The sequence below is a fragment of the Perca fluviatilis genome, chromosome 11, assembly GCF_010015445.1.
Source record: "Perca fluviatilis chromosome 11, GENO_Pfluv_1.0, whole genome shotgun sequence".
NCBI classification, from domain to species: domain Eukaryota; kingdom Metazoa; phylum Chordata; class Actinopteri; order Perciformes; family Percidae; genus Perca; species Perca fluviatilis.
In genome coordinates this window covers 19,681,662-19,699,699 of record NC_053122.1, presented here as the reverse complement: position 1 = coordinate 19,699,699, position 18,038 = coordinate 19,681,662, and the positions used below count along the sequence as shown (strand labels likewise).

Below are 18,038 nucleotides of genomic sequence, written 5' to 3'. Positions count from 1 at the left end.
GGAGATGGGGTGAAGGGAGGAAGAAGGAGGAGAAGAGAGATCGGAGGGAAAAAAGAAACAGCGAGAGGCATAATCATTAGTGTATCTGTTCTGTAAACCACAGCAAGACAATGAAACACAAAATCACAGCCACAATAGGTTTACTGCTGCATTAGGTTAAATTACACACAAAATGTTCACTCAAACAAAGAAACAAAAAAAAAACAGCCACAATTCATCAAAACAATTACAAAAGAAACAGTGAGTCATCAATGGCTGAAATTGAGGTCTTGAGCTCGCTCAGCTGGACTGCTGTCTGTTGAAACACCCACAGACTTAAACGAAGAAACAAACGCCTCAGCTTTATATTATAAAAGGTCTACTGACCAAGCTGGTGCTCAGTCTGGCTAGTCCTTAGACGTATAAGAGATTGTGGCCACCATAGACTGTACAAAGGTGGCCAATCATGAGATAGCTACAGCCACAGTACGATGAAATAACTGAATATTTCTATTTAACTACCCCTAACTGGTCATTATACCACTTAACAGCTTTTCTTTCTCCACTCCACGCAATACTTTTTTTAGTGAGATAAAAACAGCAATTGATTTTTAAACATGGATGATGAACGAACACTGAACAATGAACACAAAACATTTAAATTATCCAGTTGAACGAATGCTAATTGAACTGTTAGCTATAGAAACAAAACAAAAACTTCATCAAAATAACATTTTATAAAGTATTTCTTTTCTTTCCTCTGCTATTTGGTTTAGAGTTTGTGCACATAAACATATGTCATTGCTTCTAATTATTATTTAAAATTGATTAACATTGTGCATCATCTTTTATTTTTTAATTAATTATCTGAGCATATCATATTATTTACTGACACTGTAATATCTGGCCTTTATTGTTCAAGAGACAATTATTTGTTTGTTTTATGAGATGTGATTTGCATTTGTTCCGTAGCCAGCTAATCCAAAAGTGAGACCAATAGCAGTATTGCATTGTTGGCCCCAAATGAATCATCTTCAATAAATAGCCCAATAGCTGTGGTGACAAATGTCCCCGAACCACAGTAAAAGAGAGTCAGAGAGACTGAGATAATGGCAACTAATGGGCCGTTCTTGAAAGGCAGCCAATGCCTGGGAGATTTTCTCCCTGATTGCTGGCATTAAGCAAAGAGTTCAATTTCCCTGACAATATCTGTCATCCTCTATTAATTTTGCTCTTTTTTCCCTCTGTCAATGTGGGGATTTTTTTCATTCACTGTTTCCTCTATTGTTATTTTTATGCAAATGATATGCCATACTATGTGGACCAAGAGCTACCTATATACATATTACTTGTTTCAGTAATTTAACTTGCACTTGGCACTTTGAGAAGAGATCTTGAGAAGAGAAAAACAGTCCATTTACATCTGCCAATTATTTCTTTTTTGTTGTTTATTAAAACTGTTTTTGATAATAAATGGTCACAGTTGAATTTTCCAGATCGATAGCCAGGATTTCAGAAATACTGAGGTCATTATTCCAAGTCCTCCCAACACATTCCCACCCATCACCCAACCAGCCCAGAAGCAAAGTCTTACAGTGTTTGTATTGATTTTGAATACATTTTATATACAGAAATAATGAATCTTTATTCTTTTTTATGCCCTTTTTTCATAAGTAACATATATAGTCTATAAAATACAAGTGTTAGCATATAAAATACTTCAAATGTGTATGTTTTTAAACTGTAGAATGTATATTCTCCCCAGGTTGCTAAAACACCTGAAATTCCCCCCTTAAAATAAACCCTAAATGGTAACTAACGCCCTGTTGTTTTCCACTGTACTGCACATACAGACATGTTTATCTCTTTTCATTTGTTTATCAAGTTTGGGTTTCTGTAGGTGGCACTTTTTTATACAAAGGGGAAATAAAGAAATCTGCCTCCTACTTGGCATTTAGATCATCAAATGTCAGTTAGTATTACAGTACATGATGGAGAGAAACCAGAAGAAAATAAAAAATGAAATTTTTTTGAAATCTCTTGCAAACCTGTACTTTAAATGCAATTAAGTAGAGATGTAGAGCTGTAGACTTGAGACTAACCTGAGATTTGACTTATCTCAGCTACCTTGAGACTTGGACTGGCCCAAAAAAAAGACTCAAAAGCAGCTCTGAAATAAGCACGACAGGGTTAAGCATTAAGACACTGAACAGAGACACTGCCCTTAATCACAAAACGTCTGTCTTGCACAAACACATAAACTTAGCACAAAAAGTAAGGAAATTTGTGTTTGGTAGATTATTTCTCTGTGGTAACAATGCTTTTTGGCAATAGATCTTATACTGTTGCAAACCCTGTTTAGTTCCCTTTCAAACGGTGCCCCATTTGTAAGGAACATGCATTTGTGGGATGAGCAACAGCGCTGCGAGTATGTGGGTTGCGCCCATGAAAGGTTTGCCAATGCCAAACAGCTTATTCTGCCATTGACGTGTTTGGTGGATTGGATGATTGAAGTTTGAAGAAACAAGACATATTGGCAATTTAACATTTTATTCATTTCATAAAGAGGAGCCTCAGTAGTGTGTGGAAGAACCATACACAGCCACAACATCCTGGCACCTCCTCCTCATGCTGGTCACCAGCCTGGTCACACACTGCTGTGGGATGGCATCCCATTCTTCAATCAGCATTTGTCGCAAGTCAGCCAACGTGGTTGTGTTGGTCCCTCTGGCACGAACTGCACGCCAAAGCTGATCCCACAAGTGTTCAATGGGGTTGAGGTCAGGACTGCTGGCAGGCCATTCCATCCTCTCCACTCCCACATTCTGGAGGTAGTCTCTGATAAACCCCGCCCTGTGGGGGTGAGCGTTGTCATCTTAGATGATAGAGTTCGGTCCCAGACTGTCGAGATATGGGATTGCCACTGGTTGTAGAATCTCATCTCTATATCTCTCTGCATTGAGATTGCTTCCAATGATGACAAGCCTTGTTTTTCCAGTGAGGGAGATGCCGACCCACACCATCATACTGCCTCCACCAAAAGGTGTTACTCTATCGGTGCAGCAATCAGCATAGCGTTCTCCGCGTCTTCTCCACACTTTGACCCTATGATCCAACTGCCGTAGGCAGAATCATCCAATCCACCAAACACCAAACGAGTCAATGGCAGAATAAGCTGTTTGGCATTGGCAGAGAAGATTTGGCAAATTTTTCATGGGCGCAACCCACATTCTCAGCGCTGCTGCTCATCCAACAAATGCATGCTCCTTACAAATGGGGCACCATTTAAAAGAGAACTAAACAGGCTTTCCAACAGTATAAGATGTATTGCCAAAAAGCATTGTTATCACAGAGAAATAATCTACCAAACACAAATTTCCTTACTTTTTGTGCTCAGTGTATTTACTAGAGCAAAGTGGAGGAGACCAGGCTGTAGACGCCTGAGTCAATACTGACACTTAAAACATGTACTGTACTGTAATGTAGTCATGCAAAGCTTCCAACACTTCATTAAGAAACAAACACAGGAGCACTGTTAGGGAGAAAGGAGACACAAAAACTCTCACATAAACACACAGACACACACTCTTAACAGAGTTGGCAACTGGGTAGGCTGACCATTTAAGGCTGGAGGCTTGCCTGGATCAGATGGCAAAACACTTAAAGTCTTTAAAAGCTGGGCAACAAGGAGTGACTGTAGCATATGTAGCATATTTACAGGCTTAAGTAAAAGCCTGTTTCATTCAGTGCAGTATTCAGGCAGCGCCTGTCAGGGAATACAAAGAGACACACAAACCATCTGCATGCTGCTTTGTTGATGAACAATAACTGTAAGTGGTGGTGCTTGGATGATCAATGCCTTTTTTGTAAACTTAAGAGAAGGTTGTGGGCTCTTTTTTATTTGCAAGTGGATTGAATCAATTTGCTCTGGCACATTCAGAAGCATGAGATTAAGCAAAGATATGTCAAAGACGTGACACATTTTGAATCGATAGTTAACCAAACCCAACTCCTGAACAATTGCCCAATCACAGCTTAGCAACCGTAACTAGGCATGGCAAGCTTGTTCAGCTTTGATTTCTTCATGTCATAGCTTTGCGCATGGGGCTGTGGCAAGAGCAGGTTTGGAAGGTAATGTCTTTTTTCAGCCTTTTTCAGCCAAAAACTAAAGCAAAAGTGCAAGGAATGGATTTAAAGAATGTGTTTGTCTGCTCCAACCCAATGTAAACTGCAAATGTTAGCATGTCTGGCTAACGAGCTTACTATCTACCATAGCAACCTAACCCAGCGTTACCAAAGGTCCTCTATACTAAAGATAGCGCATTTCAAGCAGCGCCAATGGTATGAAACGGTACACACTTCCTGACTCCTAAATGGGTGTGGCCTCGTTTGAAAGTGTAGTAAACGTGTGAATAGATGAAATGTTTTTGTATAATTTATTAATATTTTCTTTTGCTAACATTAGATATTTACACAGCTAAGTTTGTCCCTGAGACAGAAACAGGTCTTGAATAAAGTTAATTTTCTCCTGATGTGTCCGTCTGAAAAATGCCATTTTAGTGTCAGAATGTTCAGAAGATATGTGACTTGTGAAGAACAATTTTTACGTTGGGGACTATGGGGCGAAATAATCGGTCATAATCTGTGTTCACGTTTACTTTCCCTATTTGGAATCAATACAGGACCTGCCACTAGTCTCCTAAAGAGGTCACCGATACAGGAAACTACTCTGGGTAGAGAGGTGCCTCGGTTCTAAACTGTCTCTGGCGTTACTTCCAAGGCCAAGAGTTAGCATATCATTAGCATTCCCATCAGGTATCAGTAAAAAAATAAACCTACATGTAACCTTAGTCTTGTTTGTGCAAGTATGTAAAGTAAGGATCCAAACAGGGATATGTTAGAATTAGTCTCGCATTGCCAGATCTACCTGGCAATGCAAGACTAATTCTGGCAAGTCTACACAGCATTCCGGGATGGGAGAAAAACATGCTCTGGTTTATTGGCATTTCTTTAAACCAATCACAAACGTCATGGGCGGTGCTAAGCGCCGGCAGCAGGTCCGGTGCCGCTGCAAAATAGCCTCGGGAAGGAACTTGTTTCGGTGGAGCATGTGTACGTTCAAAGGTCGTTTTAGTCGGGCAACAGAAAACTCAAATTGAACAGATAGTCTAGCTAGCTGTCTACATTTACCCTGCAGAGTTCTGAGGAGCAGTTAACCATATCGACGGGAGTTTAGAATGCCAACACAAAGAGAGCAGAAGGTAATGGACATCCGGCCGAAAAGAAGGACATCTGGCGGAATTTCTGGCGGTACCGGAGCAATACCAAAAGTGGAACGTCATGGATATAGACTATGTTACAATTGAAACATAGTCTGCTATATTTTTTATGTTTTTTTTTTATCATCTTTTATCATGATATCATGTATGTAGCCATGTAGTGCATATTTAATACATTCTTGTAAAGTATTCTCATTTTAAAAGAAGTCATCCAGAGGCAGCAGTTTCAAATTATTCATAGAACTGATGTTAGCATACTTAGTTAGCTAGCTACAGCTGATAAAATCTTCCAGCAACAGATGCCATTTCAAAGTCGACGTTCACAGGCTAGAATCAAGAAGCCTGCTTTTGTCTTCCTCTGTCTGAAATCAAGGACTCGTGGTTGTAAAAAGTTACTGAGAATTTTGAGGGGTAGCCTAAATCTGCCACCGTTATGTGTTGTCGCGAGGTTTGACAGGCATAGCAACAGTTACCAAAGGGGGCAGAGCTTAGACAACTGGAAATTGTTGAAAAAGCACAATAGTGACCATGTGATTAAAAACGATAACCAAAATAGTAACAGGCAAACTGTTTCCAAACCCACATAAAACACACAAACAAAGACCTAAACATACCATTTTTCCTTTCTTTACAGCCTTTCTTCCATCTCTCTTTACTCCCTTTCCACACAAATACTCCTCTCCCCATCCCTCCATCTGCATGTGTGAGGGTTTGTACTGGTGTGTCAGTAATGACAATGTCCCAGTGTTCCTCTCTGCCAATTAGCCCGGCCGTAATTACACAGACACATATGGAGCTGTCATTCACCCATCTCCTCCACACAGGAACTCACCCACCCAGCAGAAAGAGTGAGAGAGACCGAGAGAATGAGAGTTTCCAGCAGCTAGCTCTATACCAATCCAAATGACCACACACTGTGCCAATAAGTAGCATGAGAAGAGTTTCACTCAATTATTCCAACTGTGCGGCAATCCCACAGTTCACAGGAAACCGCATTAGAGCGGCGCTACGGCAACCTATTTTTATTATGAGATTCATTCGTGGAGTACCTACAATTTCCTATTCACTGAGTTCACACAAAGAGAAGAGAAGGGGTGTATTGTATGTAGAAATAAACATGTATTTTGTGTTAATTAGTCCAAAATGCTCACATTTGAAAATTATAAAGAAAAATGGTTGGAGGATATGTTAATTTAACCAAAACTAAGAACATACCGTTGCATATTTACCATCCATGTCACCCTTAAAGGATGTAGCTGGTGGTATTCTGTATTGTTTTTATTATCAAAAACCCCATGACAAAGACAAGAATAAACAATGTATTGATTCTACTAGCAAGTGCCTGTATAGCAAAACAGCTTATTCCTCTGTGCCACAGAGCTCCATTGTTGTCCAAAAACTATTGAGCCAAACTGTTGTGACATGTGACTTCATTATGATGAACATGTACAGTGTTGTTTATTTTAAGTCAATCCCACATACACTGTCCTGCTGCTATAAATACGCACTAGAGCACCAAATGTGTAACAATCCAAAAATAGTCCCTGACAAATGCACTATTTACACCTGTTTGAAAAGTGTTTGCTAAAAACTACAGTGAACAGTTGTGTTAGGAAATTACTTAGTAAAGTAAACACTACGTTTGTGACCTGATTTTAAAGATTTACATTCTTTAATAGGACAAATGGTCTTGGGGTTGCCACAGACAAGTCAGACAGTAGATACCAAATTGAATTGTTGGTCTAGGTCTTTTTATGGGATTTGGTCTTTTCTGGTCCCTGCCTTTGGTTGGGAAAACTGGATGCTTCCATTCAATCCCAGACAGAGGAGAGCAAATTGAAACTGTTTAATGTAGATGAGCATAACAATTAAATGCATTTCACACTACTATTCATTTCAAAACATTAAAAAAAACTTGTAAAAACTAAGCTTTGAGACAGAGAGAAATAATGTAGAGAAGATACAAAAAGTGAAGGTTTTGGCAAGAGTTGCACATCCACTAAATATGAATGATCTTAGAGCTAGGAGGTTTAACCACTTACCACAAATGGACCTGGCTAGTTTGATTTCCACTTCAGACTATACACAAAATATTGAAATAAAAATATCTTCATCATTTTTCCTGATGGGACATTTTACACTTTTACAAGGTCTGTTGGGTAAAGCATTACAATATGTCCTTTGCATCAGAAAAAAATCATCACAGGGGAAGATGAAACGAATGATGAAGGACACTGATAGCATGTGTCAGATCAATACAAAATTTTTGCTCTACATTACCCACACATCCAGTGGCATCAATGAATCCTTGCCTTTGTGCTTGTAAATAAATGCATACAAGTCCCAGTTAATAGAGAGGGCCTGATTTCCCCTGAGCATCTCCAACAGAACTAAACAAATGAGAGTTTCATAATAGAGAAGATAACGTGCATGGCACTTGAGTTATTCGTTAAGCTGTCAAGTTCTGAGTTGTCTATGGTTCTAAAAGAACTTTGTGCCCATAATTTCTGTCCATTAGGTTGCTAGTTATCTGGTAATGACAATGAGTTGACATTTAAATCAATACAAGAAAGAATGAGCCAGATAAAGTATTTATGAATGCATATGAGTGTTGAATTTCTGGAATGCCTCTCAGGAATGATGTTGGATGCAAGGAGGGGATAATAATGATACTAATCATATAGCAATAATATTAATAACAACTTTTATTCAAATGACATTGTCATAACAGAGCTGCAAAGTGCTTTGCAAGACAAGCAACACTGACTAATATGGAAAGAAAAAAACTGGTAGAAGTAGGCCCAGCAAAAGTCCAGGGATGTAGGAAAGTGGGAGGAAATCCAGAAATCAGAGGAGAGTAGGAGAAGGAGGAGATAGAGGAGGAGATGGAGGAGGAGCAGATGGTAAGATTGAGGAGGAGGAGGAGTGGAAGGGGGAGGAGGTCCAGTGTCCCTGCAGCAAGTCTTACCTCTGGGACGTCTTCTTGTACTTGCGCCTGAGAGAAAAAAAAAAACATGAGGATAGTGAGGCATTGATTGAATTGTTACTCTTGGATTCATTCTTAGACAGAAATAACAGACACTGGGCCATATGCAAGAAGCATCCGTACGAACAGATTCACTCAAGGCACGTGCAAGTGATTTCAAAGAATTTGTTTACCAAAATGTCCTTACGTATGAATAAGTCGTGCGCATAGTCTGCCTTGCTTCACAGGAAAAAAACAAACCCTGGTTTGAATCATGAAGAATCTCAGTGCCTTAATTTGAATGAATTTGGATTTCATCTATGATACTGAAATATAAATAAATGTGATGGAATATGAAAATTTGCAACATTCATGAAATTCATACGCTCACCATATCATCATCATCATCATCATAGCTTGCCAGTTTAGTGAGAGGTTTGAGAAGTTTATTACAATATGATTGGCAATTATTAATAATAACAAAGCAATTATTACAGTTCAGTAGGTCGTAAAAAAAAGAATCTCTACGTCCAACAGCTGCCTCAGGGACGTTATGCAGGTTGCTGTCCAGTATAATGATCTGGTGCACCTGACAGTGTAACATTAGCTGCTGTATCTTGTTCCGTCACATCACTGTGACCGCCTCATATCTAGGTCATGGACCAATTTGCTTTTTAAAGACGTTTCAAACAATCTAACTCCAGGTCAAACTATTCACTCTTTATTTCTGTCATTTTACTTTTTGTTTAACACTTTTCTGTATTAAATTTCTCCACAAACGGGTGGCCTTTCTTAGGCAATGATTATTTAAATGATCAAATATCCTACTCATGCACATTGAAACAAGCAATACGTTTGGCGAATCTGATTTGGAACACTCATATGACCAATTCTCACAGAAAAAAATAAGAGATGTTTGAGGTAAGAATACAAAAATGTTCTTGCATGAGAGCCAATGTGCCCTCAACACCAGACCATGTCCCAAAAAATAAAAATAAGTAACCAGGAAAACTATACTGGACCAAATGTGTAGATTTATGGTACTTATATGTAAATAAGTAAAGTTGCCTTAATTGCACTGGTTGTTTCCTTTCCTCATGCTTACAATCACTTATGCAGATGAGGCATTTAAGAGAAGCATAATGATATGCAAAACACATGCAGCCACACACCACCCCTGACATCCTACCTACTACTTGACTACACACACACACACACACACACACACACACACAGGGAACCTACAAACACATTAAATATTAAAACACACCTACTTTCACTTACCCCAACATTTGGCCTAAAACACACCCACACCTCTATGAAGAGATAAAAGCATGGCTCTAAAAGCTGAATACATACATACACACACATGCACACTGAAGGCACTCATAATAGCGAAGGGGAGGGAAGGGTGGACCCACTGTCGGTCGACAACAGAAATGGATTTAAATTCCAGTCAGGCCGAATTCACAACACTTAGCTTGATTTGTTTCACAATCATTTTCTGTATCAATCTTTGCTGAAGCTCAATGTGAAACTGCAAGCTAAGAAAGTTTTTCTCTGTAAATATATGTTATAAGAGCTCCCTCAAGACTACTGGGAAAACAAGATTAAATCAATCACTTGGGGTCCATCAAGCAATTAAAATTAAAGAGACACAGTCAGATGGGTGTCTTAGAGCGTGTTGGGAGTTTCAAACAGAGTTAATTACACAAAAAAGAGGAGTTTTACTGTAAGAGAAGGACAAAGATAACAAAAGCACACAAGAGGCAGATAAATAAGGATAAGAAAAAGGTCAGGGAGGAAAAGACATTTCCTACTCACTTCACCTCCCCTTTTGTCCTTTATCCCAGACACTCACCCCCACTGAGCTTGCTGTACGCCTAAATGTGTGTGTGTGTGTGTGTGTGTGTGTGTGTGTGTGTGTGTGTGTGTGTGTGTGTGTGTGTGTGTGTGTGTGTGTGTGTGTGTGTGTGTGTGTGTGTGTGTGTGTGTGTGTGTGTGTGTGTGTGTGTGTGTGAACAACATAGAGCTTCTCCTAATTAGAAGGCTTTAATGCAATGTCCTCGGCATAATGATGATGTGGGTTGAAAGGGGTCATGGAAATTCCAGGATTTATTGTAATTATAAAGGGCACAGAGAACCAAAATTTTACCCTGTTAAAGTAAATGTTTGGAGTGTTTTCAAGTAGCTGGCTGAATGGCTAACAGCAGCTTGTTTGTTTTGGATTATTTTATTTTATTTTAGTCAGTGCACCACAAATCAGAGTGTGTCATAAAGCGGTCATCTGGCCACCTTGATCCACCTTGGACCAAATCTCAGTTGCCCATCCCTTAAGAGCTCTCAGGGATGAACTGTTGATCAAGTGATTAATAATTCATTGATCAGTAGGTGACAGAGAGGTCGGGTGCGTCGCAGAGCTCTAATTTATCAATGGAAATTCAATGGAATTCATTCACTGATGGAAAAACATAAATGGGGCCATTTGTCAGAGGGAAGTAATTATACACAACACGCTGTTCCTGCCTTGATCAGTGGATGCCACCAGGCTTTATTCAAGGTTGAGCTGCAGGAAAACTGTCCAAAGCAAATGTTCTCTCTGTCTATGCATGATGATTGGTGTACTCTGTGGAGTACACGGTGCCAGAGAGAGTGCTGTGATGGCCATCCAGCGCACACACACTGCCTGCACAGACACAAATCATACAGCTGCTAAATAAATCGCCTAGGATAAGCTGGCAGCACATACAGTAAATGTCACCAAGCCGCCAAATACACTTCCAATCTATACCATCCACACGAGCACATGCAGAGTCAACCTTTCCCAATTACACAAACACAGTCATATGCTGCATATTGTCAATCCCTCCCTATAAAACACACAACATACACTCTGACGCTTTAACATCTGTGGTGGATGCCTGTCAGTTGGAGCTCCCTCTCTTCTGATGGAGGCTCTTTGTGAGATTAAAGGCTAATGTGATCTCTGACACGCAACAGGAGCCCTCAAAGCACCCAGTAGACTGCAGCATAGTCGTGATGAGAAAAAAAGAAAAAAGGTCCAGGCCACCGTTACATTCATCTGACTCACTACCCATCAAATATCTAAAAAGACAGATGGTTATGATAGGGGATTTACGACGGTGACCAAATGGAAGAGACAATGAAGTCAGCCGAGGAAACTAAATGTGGCAGAGGATGATGGTGGAGGGACCCACACATCGAGCTTCTGACTTGGGAGAAAGAGAAACAATGAATAATCATGGAACAATAGAAATATCATGACATGAAAATAACTTTAAAAAAGCAAATAAAATAGAGTGATGTGCGAGGAGAGGGAAGTAAGGCTGACAGATTGACTGCAGCCCCATGAAACGGTTCATTTAGTCCTCGTCTGTGATAAAGGGGGAAACTGCATTTCATTCAGAGTTCCAGCAGTAACATTAAAGACTATTTTATAAACACAACCGTCCTAGCAATACGACCATCCCCTCCCCATTGCTGAGTAAGAAAGAACTGAAATTGGAAAAGAGAAAACCTCAACTTCAACCTGCAGATATGATGCGTGGGGCTCTCTTTACAGGGCGAAAGGTCATAGAGGTGTTGATTGTTCTATCGGCCTGACGGAGAGAAAGCAGCAGACAGTACAGCAGGTAAGAGGCTGCCTTTTGTGACTAGCTAATATTACATTAGCTGTTATGTGCTGGCATGCATGAGTAGTTAAATTGATACCATGGCAACTTGCAGACCAGAACACAGGCAGTGTCAAGTCATTTAGGGCGCAATATGCTCTGATAAATAAAAAAAAATCAGCGTCCTGCAATTGTCTGGGGTCTGTCAGGAGATGCTGTTTGCGAACAGTTAGGACCATCTGATTGGGCTAACGTAACTTAACCTGCATCTGATTCAGTTCTGTGTCATGACTCATGGCAGTGTGTTAAAGGTCCCATAACATGCTGCTCTTTGGATGCTTTTATAAAGACCTTAGTTGTCCCCTAATACTGGATCTGAATTCTCTTTCCCGAAATTCAGCCTTGGTGCAGAATTACAGCCACTAGAGCCAGTCCCACAATGAGCTTTCCTTAGTATGTGCCATTTCTGTGTCTGTAGCTATGGAGGAGGAGAGAGGGGGGGCAAGGTGAAAGGTGGGGGTGTGGAATTGACCAACTGCAACTTTGCTCGTTTGAAAGCAAAGTGACCTCATAAGGAGCAAGATTCCAGATCGGCCCATCTGAGCAGGATACCCAGGGCTCGGTTTACACCTATCGCCATTTCTAACCACTGGGGGACCAAAGGCAGGCTGGGGGAACGCATATTAATGTTAAAAAACCTCTTAAAGTGAAATTTTCATGCCATGGGACCTTTAAGATTACCTGTTTGGCTTCCATCATTAATGTTTGTTTGATGCAAGCATTATAGCTGCTCTTAAGATATACCCAAAACACTTTAATCAAATAATAAATAATCACTGAGACTGATGTAATTTTTTTTTTTTTTTTAAAAATTTTTTCCCTTTATACAACCTGGACTAAAGTGATTCTGTAACCACTGAATCAATGACATGACTAGACTCAGGATCTTTTACTTCTCTAACACCTTTATTGGTTTTACTTTATTTTAGTCTTGTTTTTTTTTTTTTTTTTTTTTTTTTTTTTTTTTTTTTTTTTTTTTTTTTTTTTTTTTTTTTTTTTTTTTTTTTTTTTTTTTTTGGGGAGAAATTTTTTCTTATTTTAACCCAAATTTACACTTTTACTTCAGTTATGATTATGTAGTTAAACATTTACTCTGTGGAAGAATCTGAATTTGTTGAGACAGCAAAAGTGATGTGTATTTGTATTTCAATAAAAGTGAAAATAGCCGTAACAATTCTGTTTTGTTTTGTTCATTACGCTTCAAATTGTAATAAAATGTTAAAATAAGTGTTCTTTAATAAACTATTGTTATAATGAAAGGTTCCGTCTTGAAATCTGGTCTCCCAGACAACGGTCATCTTTGCTAACTACTCAACCAAACATGACTCAGCTCCATCATAACACACAGATCTTTATTGATGTCACCTCACTACGAGTCCTGAACTGTGAACTTTTATTTCATGAGACAAGTTTAACTTTCATCCAAGACAATGTATTATTTTTTTCTCTTTTTGAGAAGCACAGTATAATATGGAGCATGCAACAGTATTGTTATAAAATGAAAATTACAGATCCACGGTAAATATAAGCAGCGATACTGTGGAAGTTGTGGAAATGAGAGACGAGCAGTTTCTTTCTGACTATACTTCATGCTTCTGACTATAAATTCATTTCTGAATTTCAAAGCAATGCTCCTTTTTAGTCCTGGTGATTTTGGGTGTGCGGTCACATGAGCAGGCATGTAAGAACATTTTTACCATCAAGTTGAAGCCATTGTTTTATAAATAACAGTCCTGCCTACAACCCTCCCTCAACTTGCTCCGTTGTCGCTGTTTTCAGGTTGCAGACAGTGTACTGCCCAACAGTCAGCTCCCCCTGCTGACCCTAAGATGTCTTAGCACCCGTTCCGTTTCAGACCCTCCCACCAGCCTTTGGGCCACACCTCCTCATTTACATACGCTTTTGAAATGCCAAATGCTAAATCGAAATGGAAAACGTGAATCTTAAAATGTCAAAGGGCAATTGCCAAATGTAAAATTCAAAATCTAAAATTGAAAATTAAAAATGATAAAGTGCAAAGGCTTAAATAAAATTATTAGTTATTTCTATTTGAAATTTTAATCTAAGTATTTCCATTTAAGCTTTTGCATTTCACATTTTGAGTTTCATATTTGATGTTTCTCTTTTCTTATTTCCATTGCGATTTTCAATTTCATCTTTCAATTTAAGATTTCAGTTCGGGCATTTATATTTAAGCGTTATTATCATTTTACATTTCCACTTTGCTTTTTCAGTTTCCTTTTGCTTTTTTGAATTGAATTATGGCATGATTATTCCTAGTAGCATAGTAAAATAATAATATTTTTAATTTGATCTCTTTTCGTTTTCTCTTTGGACTTTCAATTTGAATTATGAATAGATATATCCTCCATATTAGTCAGCAGACAAAGAAAAAAAAATAAAAAATCAGAATTAACCTCAATACCTTAACCAAAAAATGAACATTCAGTCATTCAAGTCTTGTTGAATCATACTTTTACATGGACAACAGGTGTTAAAAGGGCATCTGGCATGTGGAGACCACCAAAACATCATCATTCCTTGTCTCTTTAAAAGATTCTTGTGCATGGGAGCTAAAAAAAAGTACTTCAATTGACTTAAATAAACATGCAATACGGGTGCAAGTGTGAGAAACCCTCCCTCAGTTAACACTTCAGCTGTACAATAAGTTCAAACAACACATTCAAAATAGTTCAAAGGAAGTAGCTCAGAGCTGTTTGGTTTGAGTAATTCCAACCTCTCTCTCTTTTTTTAGGGTTTCACTCAGTCTATCCTTGGTTCTTTCTCATTGATAGAAACACACATACACACACACACACACACATGCACACACACACACAGATGATGCAACTTATACATGCTGTAAACAAAAGAGATGTAGCATTTATTATGACCCCCAAGCTTTTTCCTGAGTCCTGTTTGTATGTTTATATTAGAATGTCTCTGTGATAAAGCTATGACAGATAAATACACTTGTAAATATTAAAAGCCTAGCTTAAGCACAAACAGACACGCACGCACACACACACACACACCCTTGTTGAAAACAATAAAAGTGGATATACTCACAGTCCCCGGAGCCTGAGCCAAATCTTTTCAATCTGTTCCGGCTGCAGGTACTTCAGGGCCGTGCTTTCAAACTCCTCGATCTCTTTGGTGGGAGACTCCATGTCAGAGACTCAAAGAGTTCTGGATGTGCAACAAGAGGTAAAAAAAACTAACTAAAAAGTTTAATCCCTCTTAAGTGTGAGTAGTGAGGAAGACGCAGCAGCGAGCAGAGAGAGGTTGCGATGTGGTGGAACCCAGTGACTGAGGTTTCCTCTTTCTTCATTCACATTTGCACCAACAGCTGCGACAAACTGGCCGTCATCCTTCCTTTTTCTCTCGTTTCTCCCTTGTTAATGTGAGAGAGTGTGCAGTGCTGTGCTCAAGCAGCTGTGACAGCCCAACTGTACCTCTTTCCTTTCTCCCTCTCTTGCCTCTCTCTCTCTCTCTCTCTCTCATTCGTTCACTTCTCTCCTGTGTGAGCACAGGGGTCCTGGAGTCGTGCCATGGCCACCCCACAACAACGGGATGTAGACGGCAGGGCAGCGCAATCCGGGATTAACGCACACTGCCGAGCTCTCCACACAAGAGGGAGGGAGGAGTAACACCACCAGTCAAAGAGAGGGAGGAGTCTGGCTGATAATGAGAAACCATGTTCTGTTTCACATCCACTGGAAGAAAAAACACAGAGGTAGAGAGGGAGGAAAACGAGTGGGGATGGAGAGGATCAGGAGGGAGAGACCTTTAGGGGAAGAGATGATGAAGGTGTGAGTGCCTTGGATTACTTTAAGCAAATATCTGGTTAAAGAAAGATTTTACTGTTAATGGGACTTTTTCAATTCAGACAGTGCAACGACAACATATCATTTTCTTATCTTTTTTACCATATGATTCATAGAGACTTTTACACTTTTACGCTTATTTCATCAGGAATATGAAGGTAAATGTCATGAAGCAAATACAGACTTCATCAGCAGCGTGGATCAACTTTCAAAATTATGAAAACATTCACTGCAAATGCGACAGCTTTAGATCTGTAATGTATTCATCTTAAAATGTAGATAATACATTTGCTGTACAACATGTTAAATGTCATGCCAGAGAGGATTAAATAGCGTGCAGACACATTGACTCTGATTTGACTGAGATTACTCTGATCCATTGAGCGCATTCAGGAACATTTCAATCCCCCCAGATATAATATTCTTTCCGTCTCGTTTTCTTGATCTCTCTTACACACAACCCACTACAGCACATCCTCATTTTCATAGAAAATGTCCTTTCTACTTCATTTGGTTAGACTTACCAGGCCAGTTTCAAATGTAAGACTGTTTTATGATACCCGCAGCCATATAAACCATTACAACGCAACGGGTCCTGCATATATTATGTGTTATATTGCATCCACTATGAAAGCTGCATCAGTGATTGCATTCTGAATACAGAAGGTGCTGTGTACTCTAGTTTCTGCATTTTTCTAGTCTGGACAATTTCTTCTATAATGTTCTCTTTTATTATTTCTACTTTCTTATTAACTCAGCCTGTAAAGCACTTTAAATTGAAAAAAAACACTATGAAAGGATTTTATGCAAATAAATCAAAGGTTTGAGTGATCTGATTGCTATAATAAGCCATTACATGTTTCCACATTTTTAATGAGATAGAGTGTATGTTAGAAATATATTGTGTGCAAACATCTATATCTTTTTGAGCCATTTCTCTTTTTCTGTTCTTCTTCTCCTCTTTAGCTACCTTCTTGCTCTCTGAACATTTAGTAAAAAACAATTCCAAACCAAGTCTTCTCACTTTCTGCAAGTCCAAAACTTGCAAGGATGACTCAGCCCAGACGCCCCTTTCTTCGAGCCCGTACCATACTCTTAGGTCTTTCAATTACTTGATGCAGGATGCAGGGATAATGCCAGGGCGCCACCTCAAAGAGGCTCTTGCTTTCATCTGCTGAGATGGGTCCTCTGTGAGTATGGAGGAGAGGTCTGCCTGAGTGCCATGAAGCCTGCTGATGTTCTCTTCAAAGGCGCACTTATCTATGTCGCATTCTCCCTGTATCTTTGGCTTTTAGTTTATTTCTCTTTCTATCTGTCTGTCTTAAGTCCTTTTCATCTGTGTGTTTTTCTCCCTTTTTTGGAGGTATGCCGGCCCCCAGGAGATCTCAAGCCACAGACAGAGTTGACAGGTCAACTGCGGCCTGTTCTATTGAACTGGTTTGTGTGATAAGATAGACGAAAATGTATGCACAACAATTCGTATAACATCTTATGAAATTACAGCAACCGGTCACGTCACAATTAAGTTTAGCCAAGAAAACGTGACTGTGAGCCTGGTAATGGTCACCGTAAAGTGACGTTCGTGACAGCGGCCATAACAGTTGATACTTTTCCTAGCTATATGTACGAATGGTTTTATGAGAACAGCCTGCGACAGTAGCTTCATATTTCACAGCTTGCGGTTCACATGTATACACCCCAGGGAATTGATGTCCCGTGTAAACTGTATGTGTAAATGTGACACAGAACAAGGTTGAGCCTGGTGAGAATGGTGCTGTCAAAAGCACTGCAAGGACTAGGAAGGTCAATTTAAGCTGCATAGCACTCAGAATCGAGAGTTTACACGGAAAACGAAAAATAAACAGTAAGTGCTGACTGAAGAAGTAGTTAGAAGTTTACAGGAGATGACTCTTGATTGGAAGACTGCAAGAATCAGATGGTACAATCTGTGTGTGGGAAGAGAAGAAGAAATGTGGTCTCCTCACTAAAGGCAGATTTTCCAATTACCCCCAAACTCCAACACCTCCACACAAGAATGTCAGTATTGAATGATTCAGCATTACAATTTTTTTTTTTTTTTTTTTTTTTTTTTTGTTTACTTCTAATGCCAAAACCTTAAAAATTCACATCGTACCTCATCTTCTCATATGCAAATGGCAACTACAATATGGCTACGGTTAGGAAAAGATTGTTGTTATGGCAAATAACTTATGGGAAATTAATAGTTAAGATGTAATTATGCTTCAAATGAAGTGTGTCGGATGGTTGACCAGCATCTGTAACCCCCACCCCAAAG

General features: G+C 39.3%; 1 protein-coding gene across 4 annotated transcripts in view; it reads right to left on the bottom strand.

Moving 5' to 3' along the window:
* pde1cb (phosphodiesterase 1C, calmodulin-dependent b) overlaps window positions 1-18,038 on the bottom strand; it is a 103,215-nt gene that overhangs the window by 51,934 nt on the left and 33,243 nt on the right. The window contains exons 1-2 of one of the 4 annotated variants that reach the window (XM_039816542.1): window positions 14,985-15,518; window positions 8,227-8,253 (exon numbers count right to left, since the gene is read on the bottom strand). The exons of the other annotated variants lie outside the window; for them this stretch is intronic. Of the exons in view, the coding sequence (XP_039672476.1) occupies window positions 8,227-8,253; window positions 14,985-15,085 (128 nt within the window). The 5' untranslated portion in view covers window positions 15,086-15,518. Of the gene's footprint in view, window positions 1-8,226; window positions 8,254-14,984; window positions 15,519-18,038 lie in introns of those variants that run through there. 4 annotated transcript variants of the gene reach the window in all.